At 44.0% G+C, this 15,066-nt stretch overlaps 1 protein-coding gene across 2 annotated transcripts in view; it reads right to left on the reverse strand.

The window, feature by feature from the left end:
• Positions 1 to 15,066, reverse strand: part of LOC125454249 (contactin-associated protein-like 5) — a 974,390-nt gene that overhangs the window by 454,697 nt on the left and 504,627 nt on the right. For both annotated transcript variants that reach the window (XM_059647525.1, XM_048534833.2), the window contains one exon: positions 5,853 to 6,114. In XM_059647525.1, the coding sequence (XP_059503508.1) occupies positions 5,853 to 6,114 (262 nt within the window). The remainder of the gene's footprint in view (positions 1 to 5,852; positions 6,115 to 15,066) is intronic.

Consider the following 15,066-nt stretch of genomic DNA (forward strand, 5'->3'; position numbering starts at 1 on the left):
AATGGGATTACAGAGCCATGTAGAAATAAATAATATAAAGCTGCATGATATGAAAGTGGTGCAAATTATATATCATAGAATTAATATTAGAATATAATTCAAAGGTAGACTCAAAGAGGCTTGTGAATGCGGTCATTTTATTTTTGTTGAGTAATTTCTCTAGTTGAATAAGTGGCGCAAATTTTTGTTGCTTGAAGCACTATTAACAGAATCTCAGAGAGATAATAATTTCACTTGCTACTAAGCATAGAGAGGAAATTAAAACTCTCTCACTTCAATGAGAGAAATTTCAACCCACCATTTATTTTCTTTGTTGATAATCTCTCTACTGAGAGGAGAAAATATTCTTTCCCATAGGCTGCTGTGCAATGGTTGCCATTAAGTACAATTGGTCTCCCATTCAATTGACTCAACACATTTGTAACGAGGTCAGAAGCCACAGGACAACAGATTATAGTCCACCAGGTTTATGTGAAATCACAAGCTCTTGGAACGCTGCTTCTTCATCACTTCACCTGATGAAGGAGCAGCACTCAAAATGCTTGTGATTTCAGACAAACCTGTTGGACTATCATCTGATGTCGTGTGACTTCTGATCTTGCCCACTCCAACCCAAAACTGGCACATCCACGTGATCTGTAACGAGGCTTGAACGAAAGTGAGAAAGTGACTGGATTAGTAATTGGAGGAACAGACAAATACAAGAGACATGAATTCAAATCCTGCTCAAACAGGTGAAATCCAAAGGGTGAATTGATTTATAAGTAAAAAGCTAGTCTCATTAGTAGCTATCATGAGAATGCCGGAGAAACACAGCAGGTCTGGCAGCATCTGTAGTGAGAGAAATGGAGTCAACTTTTCAAGTCCTATACAACTTCTTCAGAAGTCTAAGGTATAATCTGAAGAACAAATATGTCAGCAATTTCACTTTGATATTCTGATCCATTCTTTGATCACCCCTGTCAGCTTGGTCCCTACCAATGATACCTTTCCATGAAATCACACTAGACCTTTCACCTTGTTCCTCCTCAATATCTGAGGCGAAAGGCAAAACACCAATTTACTTCATTCTAATCAGTCTGTTGCGTTCATACTTACAGTGAAGTCCTGCACAGGGGAGGCCAAACCTAAGCTGGATCATGGCTTTGCAGATAAACCTCCACAGTTTGCAATCATGACATCGTGTTTCCAAATGTTTAATTGATCACCACGTGCTGTCACATTTGTATTTCTTTCCTCAGCATTCTGTTGTGCTACACTGATAACCAACACAAACGCGAGGAGCAACAGTTTGTATATTAACAAACAAAACAAAGAAACATACAGCACAGGAACAGGCCCTTCGGCCCTCCAAGCCTGCGCCGATCAAGATCCTTGTCTAACCTGTCATCTATTTTCTAACGGTCTGTGCCCATTTGCTCCCTGCCCATCCATGTACCTGTCCAAATATATCTTATATAAATATATCTACCACCTCCGCTGGCAATGCATTCCAGGCATCCACCACCCTCTGTGTAAAGAACTTTCCATGCATACCTCCCCTAAACTTTCCTCCTCTCACTTTGAACTCATGACCCCTAGTAATTGAGTCCCCCACTCTGGGAAAAAGCTTTTTGCTATCCACCCTGCCTATAGCCCTCATGATTTTGTAGACCTCAATCAGGTCCCCCCTCAATCTCTGTCTTTCAAATGAAAATAATCCTAATCTACTCAACCTCTCTTCATAGCTAGCATCCTCCATACCAGGCAACATCCTGGTGAACCTCCTCTGCGCCGTCTCCAAAGCATCCACATCCTTTTGGTAATGTGGTGACCAGAACTGTACACAGTACTCCAAATGTGGCCGAACCAAAGTCCTATACAACTGCAACATGATCTGCCAACTCTTGTACTCAATACCCCGCCCAATGAAGGAGAGCATGCCATATGCCTTCTTGACTACCCTATTGACTTGCGTTGCCACCTTCAGGGAACAATGGGCCTGAATACCCAGATCTCTCTGTTCATCAATTTTCCCCAGGACTTTTCCATTTACTGCATAGTTCGCCCTTGAATTTGATCGAATATTGAATAGGGTCTTAGTAGTGTACTGGCCTCGACATAAATTTCAATTATTTCAGACAGTAATCTCTGTTCTCATAGAATATTTTGTTTGATGACATCTTTGTCATTTAATCCCTCCAGCCCCCAAACTATCCAAGACCTTCCATCCTTCCTTCTGCTGCCTATTACAATGGCATAAATCCCATCACATTTCTATCCATTAAAAGCAAAATGTTACGAAGGCTGAAAGTCTGAAATAAAAGCAGCAAGTGCTGGAGAATCTCAGCAGATCCTGTAGCAACTGTGGAGATAGAGAGAAACAGAGTTGATTCTCCATAAAAACCGAAAGAACTGCCAATGCTGTAAATCAGGAACAAAAACAGAAGTTGCTGGTAAAGTCAGGGCAAGTCTGACAGCATCTGTGGAAAAAAAGTCAGAGTTAATGTTTTGAGTCTGGTGACACTTCCTCAGAGCTGAGGGTGGCCAGGAAAATGTCACTTTATATGCAGAAAATAGGGAGGGGGAAATGGGAATAAACAGTAGGATAGAGCTTAAAGAAATAGAAGAACAGATGGACAGACAACGGAGTGGATAATGTTCAGGCTGGGAGGGTGAATAGTTGTTAATGGGGACTGTTTGTGACTAGCAACAGGTGGTGTGGAATGGTAGAGAGTATAGTCCTAGGTAGTTGTGGAGTTCAGTAGGTTTGTAGTGCATATTAGTTGCCAGTCTATCCCCAGAAATGGAAACATGTCGAGGAAGGGAAGGGAGGAGTCAAAGTTAGGCCAGGTGAAAGTGAGGGCAGGGTGGAAATTGGAAGCAAAATTGATTAACTTTTCCAATTCCTGATGAGGGATTTGATGCTCTGTTCACTTTCAGTTGTGACGCTAAGTCATATTTGATACAGAAAGATCATGAGACAATAAATTGCAAGAACAGAATTCAGCCATTCAGCCCATCAAGTCTGCTCTGCAATTTATTTGGGAATGATCTGTTTCTCAACTCCATTCCCCGATCTTCTCCCCGTAACTTAACTTTCTTTCTGCTCACCTATCTATCCTATCTGTCACTGGTCAACCATGACTTGGCCTCCACAAGCCTCTGCAGTAATGAGCTCCACAGATTCACTGTCCTCTGGATAAGGAAATTCCTCCTCACTTTAGTTCCAAAGTGTTGTTCCTTCACTCCAAGGCTGTGTCTTCGGACCTGGTGTCATCTACTGGTGGAAATATCTTATCCACGTCCACTCTGTCCAGGCATCTCAGTACTTTGTAAGTTTCAATGAGATTCCCCCTCATCCTTCTAAACTCCATCAATTACATACCCAATGTCTTAAACCGCTCATCATATGACAAGCTCTTCATCTCCAGGTTCATTCTTGTGGACCTTCTCTGGTCTCCCTCCATCACCAGCAACATTCTTCTTTAGATACAGGGACAACAAATGCTCACAGCATTCCCAATGTGATTTAATTGGAGCTTTATGCAGCTTCAGCAGTACAACTTCTTGCTTTCTAGACCTTTTGAAATAAATGTTAAAAAAGGTAACTTCGTTTCTTTCTCTCTCTCTCCACAGATGCTGCCAAGAATTTCCCTTTTAATTTCAGGATTTTAAATCCCATTGAATTTCTTTCCGCCAAAGTACTTTAGGCCCCTTTCAAATGCCACGCAACTCAGCTACTTCATACAATAGCCAGGGTTCCATATTTTTGCCATTCTTTGGCTAAAGAAGATTCTGCAGAATTCCCCATTGATTCAGTGCAGATTACATTATGTTGATGCCTCTTCTGACGGCTGCAATTCTTCTCAAAAAGCATAATGCAGCTCCTTGCTAAAAGCCAACTTACTAAAGCCCTTTTCTTTGACGTATGTCTTCCATTTATTTCAACACCTTTTCTTCTAATTCCTCACATCGAAAGCAGTGATATATTTTAAATCATATGTAGATGGATAAAGGAAAGTTAACTGTTTTGGTGGAATGTTACCGTTGACAAAGTTTCAGGTATTTTGGGTTTATCAGCCTTAGCAGGAAATCCCTCAGCGCCACACATACTGATTATTGCATCAGCCTCAAAGAACTCTCAGCCTAGTCAGGAAGTAAGAAGTCAGATTTTATTAGGCCCAAGATGGTGGTGCAGTAAGGATCCTGTGCAGGAGCTCTTCCTCTCCGACTGCTTTTCTTTTCTTTCTCTTCACTTTTTTTCGTACTTACTTACCTTGTACTGGCCTTGCAAAGCATCAGTGGTGATGAGAGCCCAGCACACTGACCTTGAGTGGGCCCAGACGGTGGACCTCAAGTGACCCCCTGCTTACTTTTACGGACCAACTGATCCCCTACTTACTTTTCTGGACCAAGTGAGCCCCTACTTACTTTTCCAGAGCAGGCACAGGACATGGAATCGGCGAAAGCGATGTCAGCGAGGTGGGCCCAACGGCAAGAGATGGCACCTGAGGGCTGGTGACTTCGTCATTGGATGGGTCCAGCACTGGGGGTGGCAAAGCTGTGGCAGAAGGGCACCACAGTGACATCGACGAGGTAGACTCAGTGGCGAGAGACGCAACTCTGATGTTGGTTGGTCCGGTGCCGGCAGCGGTGAGGCGGTGACGGAGGAATATCAGGCCCAGCAGCAAAGATGGTGCCTGAGAACGGACAACTTCAATGTTTAGGCCCGAAACATCAGCTTTTGTGCTCCTGAGATGCTGCTCGGCCTGCTGTGTTCATCCAGCCTCACATTTTATTATCTTCAATGTCTATTGCGTGTGGTGCAGACGATGGCAAAGGGTTACTGAAGGGAATGCAGCACAGGCAGCACCGACTGCGATGAGCTGGCTCAAGAACGATGGGCTCTCTTCAACCTATATCTATCTTTCTTTCCTTATTAAAGTATTCAAAATGGCACCGTATTGTGGCAGCAAGTGAAAGCTTTCTGCTGTATTTAGTTGTATTCTTACTGTAAAATGCACTTGACAATAAAATCAAAATCAAAATCATCCCTTGGCAGGACTTGAGCTGGAGGCTGATACTTTTGTTCAGGGCTGAGATTTCTGGATTGTCAGCAACACATTGAAAAAGGCTCCATGTGCATACTCAGTAAGAGATCACTCGAGCAAGGCCTTGCAAGCAGAGTCTAGCTCCTGCATTGTAGAGTGCTTCGCAGCCAAAATTCTGGGGTCCACACCAATTTTGGACACCCACCATCCATGTTATTTTGTTTTTCTTTTACTAACAAAAGTGCTCAAGGTCACATAAAGCAAACTATACCCGAGCAGTTGAGTCACTCCTGTGTCCTGTCTGGCAACAACTTTATTCCAAGACACTGAGGCCAGTTAAAACATTTCGTTACAAAATAATCAAAAATGTAGGCAAATATCATAAGTCCGCCAGCATCCTCTATGGTTTTAGCATTAAATCCAATATGACTGACAATAAATCAAATAAAGGTTCAGACAAGCAGCAATGCAATTATTAATAATGCATTGAGGTTGTGCACTAGCTTTATGAATGAATTTAAACAAAAAAAGTGCGCATAGATCGTAAGTCTTTTCAGCATTGAAGGACACAAAAATAAAAACACACAATCTCATTGCGAAGAGTTCCAAATAGAGAACATTCCATTATTGAAATACCCTCCGTACTGTTTGGGGGCTATATTTTAGCACATCTACAAAATATACTTTATCTGCAATGAAAAGTTTGCTGTTTCCTGAGTGCAGTCTTAAAAGTGATGAAAAATAAAGGTGAGGAATTCTCTCTATTTCTGTAGATCATTTGCTGTCACCACCGACAGCAAAATGAACTGTTGTAATTACCTGTAGTAATGTCAGCTTGGTTCCTCGATGATTTATGAACAGTTACTTGTAGTTTACTGTCACTGAGGTGAATCTGCAGTGCCCCAGATGCTCTGTGAAGCTCAGTGTACAGCAGCAGACCATCCTTGTTCCAGGTACGGAATTGAAAGCTGACAGATAATTCATTCATTTGATCTGATCCTGGCAGCTGCAAGAAACTGCTGGAAGTCATAAAAGTGACCGGAACAATGTGAGGCTCTGTGCAGGAAAATGTCACGTTGCCCTGGAAACACAAAGAACAAAATATATTTTGTGAAAATTTTAGCATTCTACTTTGAGAAAGTTGCACAATTCACATCTTTACCAATGGTGATTAATGGCGATTAATTGAAACTTTTGTTAATTCAAAAGCTACTTTCACTTCTGGAACAATCTGAGCATTTTCTCAACATGAATGCTTCACAAATTCAAACACCCTTTGCTAAGGTTGCCTGGTTGTCCTGAATTAAAAGCTTCACTCTGCAGAGGCCTTGAACCCTCTATTTTGAAGTGAAAATGAAGCTAGTGCCCTACGCTGGGGACTTTGTTTCTCGCAGTCCTGGGCAACCATATGCATGGAATTTGTACCTTCTCCTCATGTCTGGGTGGGTTTCGTTCTAGTGCTCCGGTTTCTGCCCACAGTCCAAAGATGTGTATGTTAGGGTGAATTGGCCATGCTAAACCGTCCATAGTATCCAGAGATGTGCAGACGAGGTGGATTAGCCATTTGGAAGGCAAGGTTGCAGGGATAGGGTTGTAGGATAGGTCTGGATGGGATGCTCTTTACAGAGTCAGTGTGACTCAGTGGGCTGAATGGCCTGTTTCCACACTGTAGGGATTCTATGATTCAATGACAGTAGTGCCTTGGTAATGTCACTGGACGATCAATGATCCAGAAGCAGAGATTCAAATCCCATTACGTCATTTGGTGGAATTCAAAATCAGTTAGTAAGTCTGAAACAGAAAGGCAGCTTCAGCAAGTGTGACCTTAAAACTAATGATTATCATTTTAAATAAAACACCTGGTTCACTAATGTCCTTTAGGGAAGAATATCTGCCATCCTTACTTGGTCTGACCTACATGTGACTCCGGACTGCATGATAATGGGCTGATTTTTAACTGCCCTCTAAAATGGCCTGACAAGCCACTCAGTTCAAGGACAGGCAATAAATGCTGGTCTTTCCAATAATGCCCACACCCTGTGCAATAATGAAATGTGGAAAATGGAACTGGGCAGTAAGTAATGCTATTTAATGATGGTGAATCTCAAGTGAATAAATAGCTTCCTCCTATTTTGCACAGTCTATTACATGTCTCTGGATGGAAAATGATTCATCCATTTCTCACCTGTGGCCATCTCAAATCAAAGGATGAATTTATTCTTACAGTTTGCTCAATAAATAAAAAGTGGAGACAGCTGAGGATAACTGGGAGATGACTTGACAGCAGAACCTGACAGTGAATTTGAAACTGAATGGTAATTGGCATATTCCTGGCTTGGAAAATAATGTCGATGTGAGCTGTTGCATAAGGTAATGGTTCTGAAAGACTTAAGGCTGGTGACTGCATGAAGTTCCACCCAATCTGATGAAGTTGTAAGGAAAAGGATGGGGGGGAAAGATACAATACCTAAATGTCGTGTAGGATAAAGAGCTACATCTACAGGTCTCCCAGGCTTAGCAAGAATTTCTAACTCATTAATGTAACTTGTGCATTCCTGCTTTCTTGTAATAAACTGTATCTTGTTTAAAGCAAGAGCCTCTTCTCATTAAAATTCACAAGGTGGCTTTCCTTCGTTATTGTAGGCCCTTAGACCAGATCAAGAAAAGGGGAATGGTGGTTGAGCCCGAACTAACTGAGTTCAAAGACTGTTAAAAGAAAGCGATAACCCTCTTTCCAGGGAGAAACGAGCAAGTGTCATTAAACTGCTGATCAAACTAGTCATTACAGATGACACATCTGCGACCTTTGCCCGTGGTCATTTGCTGGAAGCTGGACAGTGTCAGCATTCAAACACACAGCCTTGCCACTATGATTCAAAAAAAAGATCAACGAAATTTTGCCTCAGAGCAATAATTAGCCAGCTTAGGATCAGCAACTGGAGTAGAAACAAAATGGACTAATTGCCTGTTTCAGTCTGATCATTTTCTGAAGAAGGGTGTAGGCCCAAAACGTCAGCTTTCCTGCTCCTCTGACGCTGCTTGGCCTGCCGTGTTCATCCAGCTCTGCACCTTGTTATCCCAGTGTAAACCAACGTGTGATTGTAAGTGTTGTATGGGTTAGATTGTTGTAGTGTTTCAGTGTATTTTGCTTTAGTAAAGAACAGTGGGCTCATCACATTATTAAAACAGTCTTAGGTTATTGATATTCAAAGTAAATCCGATGGATCAGAGAAAATTGGAAAATAAACCGACACAATAAATGAATGGAAGCTGGAAACAAGTGCAAATACTTGCTTTTGTGAATCAGGTAAAAACACCAATAAAGGAGCGCCAAATGTGACTTGGTAGTAAAAATGGGCTGGCAATATTCAACTTCTTTCATGTGAGTGTCAAACCTGAGATCTTTCATGGCAAAAAAAAATGTTTTTTAAAAGGGTAAATACTGGCCTAAAATGGATTGCTGCAAACTACAGAAATCCACACAGAAAAAATCAAAACTGGCTGCATTGAGATTATTGTCCAACCTAAAGTCTGTGCCAGCATTAAGAAGTCTGCAGCTTTTTATTAATTCAACTTGCATTCATGAAACACGAAGCTCATGAGACCTGAAAAGTTGACTGTTTAGCATTCAATTTGGGGACTGCAACAGTGTACAAAATCAGAAGTCACATGACACCAGGTTACAGTCCAACAGGTTTATTTGAAATCACAAGCTTTCGGAGTACTGCTTCTTCATCATGTGAAGTGGAGGGAGGCAGGTAGGCACAGAATTTATAGGTGGAGAGATCAAAACAAATACAAATGGTCTGAATAGAGTGTTGACAGGCTGGAAAACAAGTCTCTGCAGGTGATCAAAAGTGTGAGATGGTGTGAGTAAAGTGTCAACAAATGAATAGCAAGTGAAGGGATGACCAATGGTCTGATTATTTGAGGCAGAGAGATAATTACAAAAAAATAAAAATCAGGTCGTGCTGAAAACAAGCCGAATGGCTGGAATAACATTATAGGTATAAGAGTCACATGCTGAGGCTTCAACAAACGTAGTAAGTAATCCAAAACTGTACAAACTAATTAAGGCAGAGAGACAATAACATGTATCAAGGTGATGGTGTCAAAAAGGAGCAGCCAAAAAGATTTCACAAATGCAGAGCAGTATGGTGGGGTTACATGTAATGTGACGTGAACCCCCAACATCACGTTGAGGCCGCCTTCACAGGTGCAGAACTTGGTTATCAGTCTCAGCTCGGCTCTTCTGCATTGTTGTATATCTTGAAGGCTACCTTGGAAGATACTTAACCAAAGATTGGAGACTAGTCGTCCTTAGCTGCTGAAGAGATCACCAAATAGGAGGGAACATTCCTGCCTGGTCATTGTTGCGCGTGTCCATTCTTCCGTTGTTGCAACATTTGCATGGTATCACCAAATACCGTGCCTCGGGGCATTATTGTCTGTAACACATGAGATAGACAAAATTGGCCGAGGCACAAGAGTACCTGCTGTGTACGTGATGGGTGGTGTTCCCACGTGTGATGCTAGCATCTATGTCAATGACCTGATATGCTCTTCCCGTAGCAGGGTTGTGTGCTGTTATGGCCATTATTGTCCTGACAGCTGGGCAGTTGCTACAAACGATGGTCTGTTTAAGATTTGGCGGTTGTTTGAGAGCGAGAAGTAGAGAGATTACCTTAGATGCTCGTCGTCATCAATGACATGTTGAAGGCTGCCTTGAACATGGCAATAATATCTCTGCTCTGGGAAAGCACTGGATGACAATGGGTACTCAGGAAGGAAGATGGCCCCTGGAAATTGTTGGTGTTGAGTACTGAGGCTGTTGCAGCAATGCTGTCATCTTGGGGGATGTTGCTGTAGATAGCTTGGTGCTGGTATAGCAGGGTAGGTTCATCAGAGCCTGTCTGTACCTGACTGGTGGCATCATTTTTTCTATTAACTTATCATTGTTCTCCTTTTTCTTCTTCATTTATTCTTCATTTTCGAGGCCGGAGCAGTGTCGGTGGAATGGTGGCTGCAGCGTCAGCGGCGTGGATCGTGAATCCTGGGGGCAGTGGTGGTAGGCCCAGAGCCTGGACTCCAGGCAATGGCTGGAGCCAGTACACCTGGTGGCAGTAGGCCTGCACCCTGGAATTTTGGAAGCAGCAGTGCCTTGGATTCTGAGCGGTGCCGGCTAGGCAGCACTGGTAGCAGAGCCAGTGTCTCCTGGGGGGACAGTGCCAGCACTGCTGTTCCTGGAGTGGGACTTATTCCAAATCGGGACACCTTACAGAAAACATACTGAAGCCATGAAGCTGTGCTTGAGACCCCAATTCCAACAGAAGATGAACTCTTATTTAAGTAACTATTTTTATATCCCTATTGCAAATCAAAATGGTGTCAGATTGCAGTGACAAAACACTTTTCACTGTATCTTATGTGGCAATAAATCATTCACTCATTCTACACCGGCAACCATCAAAATACTATAACATCTGTCTGAATTGCCCATTTATCTTCTGAGGCACCAACTTCTCCAGAAGTTGTAGAATTTCCAATTAGAATCACAATCATTGAGTTATCTAGCACTGAAACAGACTCTTCAGTCCAACATGTTCATGCTGACCAGATATCATAAATCTAATATCACACTGTAGGTAATCTAATCTAACCTAATCTAAAATGCTCTAGTTCCTTTTGCTAACAATTGGCCCATTCCCTCTGAACCCCTCCTATTTATATACCCATCCAGACAGCTTTTAAATGTTGTAATTGTACCAGCCTCCACCACTTCCTCTGGCAGATCGTTCCATACACGCACCACCCTCTGTGTGAAAACATTACCTCTCAGGTCCCTTTTAAACCTTTCCCTCCCACCATAAACCTATGCTGTCTATTTTTGGACTCCTCTACCCTGGGAAAAAGACCTTGCCTATTTACCTTATCTATGCCCCTCATGATTTTACAAGACTCTACAAGATTAGTTCTCAGTCTCTGACGCTCCCAGCCTAATCAGCTTCTCCCTGTAGCTCAAACCCTCCAACCCTGGCAACATCATTGTAAATATTTTCTGAGCCCTTTCAAGTTTCACAACAGTTTTCCTACAGCAGGAAGTCTAGAATTGAACACAGTATTCTCTCCTTCCTTTCCCTCTGACTCTATCTACTCCCCCAACCATCCCACCTCCTGTCAGGTATTCACCAGTCCACCTAACATTCCGCTCTCTGATGCTGAATGTTCTGTACTCAGCAAAGGTCTCAGCTTTATCCCTCTGCGTCCCCACCATAATGAATTTTGGGCACAACATGACATCGAACTGTTCTTCTGCCGTCTTCGCCTCCGTGCTCATTTCTTTAGACAAGAGTCCTCGTCCTGCCCCACAGACCCCTTCGCCCAACTCCAACACTCTCCCTCCACCTGGGCCCCTCCCTCCGGCCTTTTACCTGCACTCGATCTTTTCATTGAGAACTGTCGACCTGACATCAGTCGCCTCAATTTCACTGCCCCTCACAACAAAACCAACCTATCCCTCTCCGAACTGACTGCACTCTGTGCACTCCATTCGGAGCCTAAATTTGTCATCAAGCCTGTCGATAAGGGTGGTGCTGTTGTTCTCTGGTGTACTGACCTCTACCTTGCAGAGGCTGAGCGCCAGCTCTCAGATACCTCCTCCCACCTTCTCCTGGACCATGACCCCACCATGGCACATCAGGCCATTGCATCCACTATGGCTGTGGATCTCGTTTCATCTGTTCATCTCCCCCCATCCGCTTCCAAGCTAATAGTTCCCAAACCCGCGCAGCTTGTTTCTACCTCCTGCCGAAAATCCACAAACAGAACCAGGTAGACCCATTATTTCAGCCTGCTCATGTCCCACAGAACTCATCTCTTCCTACCTTGACTCAGTCTTCTCCCCCATGGTTCAATCCCGACCCACGCACATCCATGATTCATCTGACACCTTTCACTGGTTTCAAAGCTTCCAGTTTACCAGCTCCAGCCACCTTCTCTTTACCATGGATGTGCAATCTCTTTACATATCTATTCCCCACCCGGAGGGTATTAGGGCTCTCCGCTTCTACCTGGAGCGAAGACATGAACCATCCCCACCCACCACCACTCTCCTCTGCTTGGCCGAGTTTGTCCTCACCCTCAACAACTTCTCTTTCAGCTCCTCTCATTTTCTTCAGGTAACAGGGATTGCCATGGGTACCCGCATGGGCCTGAGTTATGCCTGTCCGTCTGTGGGGGTACGTGGAACATTCCTTGTTCCAGTCCTGTTCCGGCCCCCACCCACAACTCCTCCTCCGATACATTGATAATATCATTGGCGCTGCTTCCCTCTCTCATCAAGAAATGGAAAACTTCATCAATTTCACCTGGTCTATCTCTGACTCTTCCCTTCCCTTCATCGACATTTCTGCTTCCACACCCCACTTCCTGTAAAGACTCCATCCCATTCTCTCAGTTCCTCTGTCTCCGTCACATATGTTTAGCTGAGGCCAACTTCAACAAGGGAGCCTCTGAAATGTCCACATGCTTCCTCAACCAAGGATTCTCCAGCTCTGTTGTCAACAGGGCCCTCAATCGGGTCCAACCCATCTCCTGCACTTCTGCCCTCACCCCTTCTCTTCCCTCCCACAACAGCGACAGGGTTCCACTCCTCCTCACCTACCATCCCACCAGCATCCACATCCAGAAGATCGTATAATGCCATTTCTGCCACCTCCAGCAAAATGCCACCACCAGACACATATTTCCCTCTCCTCCCTTGTCCGTCTTCTGTAACCGGCAAAGGTGCAACACCTGCCCATTTTCCTCCTTCCTCCCCAGAATCTAAGGACCCAAACATACCTTCCAGGTGAAGCAACACTTCACCTGCACCTCCAAGAATCTAGTTTACTGCATTTGCTGCTCACAATGTGGTCTCCTCTACATTGGGGAAACAAAGCGCAGACTTGGTGACCACTTTGAAGAACATCTATGTTCTGCTCGCAAAAAAGACCCTGAACTACCTGTTACCTGCCACTTTCATGCATCACCCTGCTCCCTGGCCAATATCTCTGTGTCCGGCTTGCTACAGTGTCCCAGTGAAGCCCAGCGCAAGCTTGAGGAGCAACACCTCATTTTCCGCTTGGGGACCCTTCAGCCCTCCGTACTCAATATTGAGTTCAATAATTTTAGGGCCTAAACTCCCCCGTGTCCCAACCCCCACCCACACACCAGGCCTTGTTACCACATAGCCTGCCACTACACATCCCCCGTTGATAGTCACTAACAGTCCCCATTAACAACTATTCACCCTCCCAGCCTCATTGTTAGCAATTTCTTTGTCTGTCCAACTGTCTTTCTCTCTCTTTTTTTAGGTTAGATTACCTACAGTGTGGAAACAGGCCCTTTGGCCCAACAAGTCCACACCGCCCATTGAAGAATCCCACCCAGATTCATCCCCCTATAACCCACACACCCATGAACACTATGGGCAATTTAGTATAGCCAATCCACATAGCCTGCACATCTTTGGACTGTGGGAGGAAACCGGAGCACCCGGAGGAAACCCACGCAGACACGGGGAGAATGTGCAAACTCCACACAGACAGTCGCCCAAGGCTGGAACCGAACCTGGGTCCCTGGCGCTGTGAGGCTGCAGTGCTAACCATTGAGCCACTGTGCCACCCCTTTGGGCTCTATCTTATTGTTTACTCCCTATCTCACTCATCCACCTATTTTCTGCATATAAACTGACGTTTTCCCAGCCACCATCAGTTCTGAGGAAGGGCCACTGGACACGTTAACTCTGTTTTCTCCTCCACATATTCTGCCAGACCTGCTGAGCTTTTCCAGCAATTTTGGTTTTGTACAGTATTCTAAAAGTAGCCTCACCAATATCCAGTACAGCTGCAACATGACCTCCCAACTCCTATACTTGATGCGTTAACCAATGAATGTAGGGGTAGCAAACTCCTTCTTCACTAAGAGATAATGGGAACTGCAGATGCTGGAGAATCCAAGATAATAAAATGTGAGGCTGGATGAACACAGCAGGCCAAGCAGCATCTCAGGAGCACAAAAGCTGACGTTTCGGGCCTGGACCCTTCATCAGAGACACTCTCTGATGAAGGGTCCGGGCCCGAAACGTCAGCTTTTGTGCTCCTGAGATGCTGCTTGGCCTGCTGTGTTCATCCAGCCTCACATTTTATTATCCTTCTTCACAAACCTGTCTACCTGTGACTCTGCTTTCAGAGGACTATGCAGCTGCACCCCTCGGTCTTTTTGTTTGGCAATCCCCAGGCGCCTACTATTAATTGTATAAGTCCTGCCCAGATTTACCTAATCAAGATGCAACATCTCAAATTTGCCTAAACTCCTTCTGCCACTCCTCTGGCCCATCTGATCAAGGTTCAATTGTACTCTGAGATAACCCTCTTCACTTGTGAAATTGTATTCCTGCAATTTCAAGCTGATGGCCAATTGGAGACTTCCAGCATCTGCAGCATCAAACCAGTAGTCCTGAATATATTCTACTTATTACAGAATATCAAGGTAAAGGAAGTGCAAGAACTTATATAGCTATTCACATAAGCACACGATCCCATGTTTAATTTCTTCTCCCCTTGCTATTGTCATCATTGCCTTTATCATTTAACCTCTTTTCTCCAAGCACAGATAAAAAATAATATAGTGTCAGAGATAATGGGAACTGCAGATGCTGGAGAATCCGAGCTAACAAGGTGTAGAGCTGGATGAACACAGCAGGCCAAGCAGCATCTTAAGAGCAGGAAAGCTGACATTTCGAGCCTAGACCCTTCAACAGAAATGGATTGTTTGAAGGGTCTAGGCCCGAAATGTCAGCTTTCCTGCTCTTAAGATGCCGCTTCGCCTGCTGTGTTCATCCACCTCTACACTTGTTATCGAGAAAAAAAAATACTTTTTTTTATCTGCCACTTTGCAAACTTCTCCTAGAAATTATTTTGATAACAATAATCAAGTACCAGAAGATTGCTCTTGTAAAGTTGGCAACTGAGAAATGGACTTCAAGTTCTGA

This window comes from Stegostoma tigrinum, chromosome 7 (assembly GCF_030684315.1).
Source record: "Stegostoma tigrinum isolate sSteTig4 chromosome 7, sSteTig4.hap1, whole genome shotgun sequence".
Lineage (NCBI taxonomy): Eukaryota > Metazoa > Chordata > Chondrichthyes > Orectolobiformes > Stegostomatidae > Stegostoma > Stegostoma tigrinum.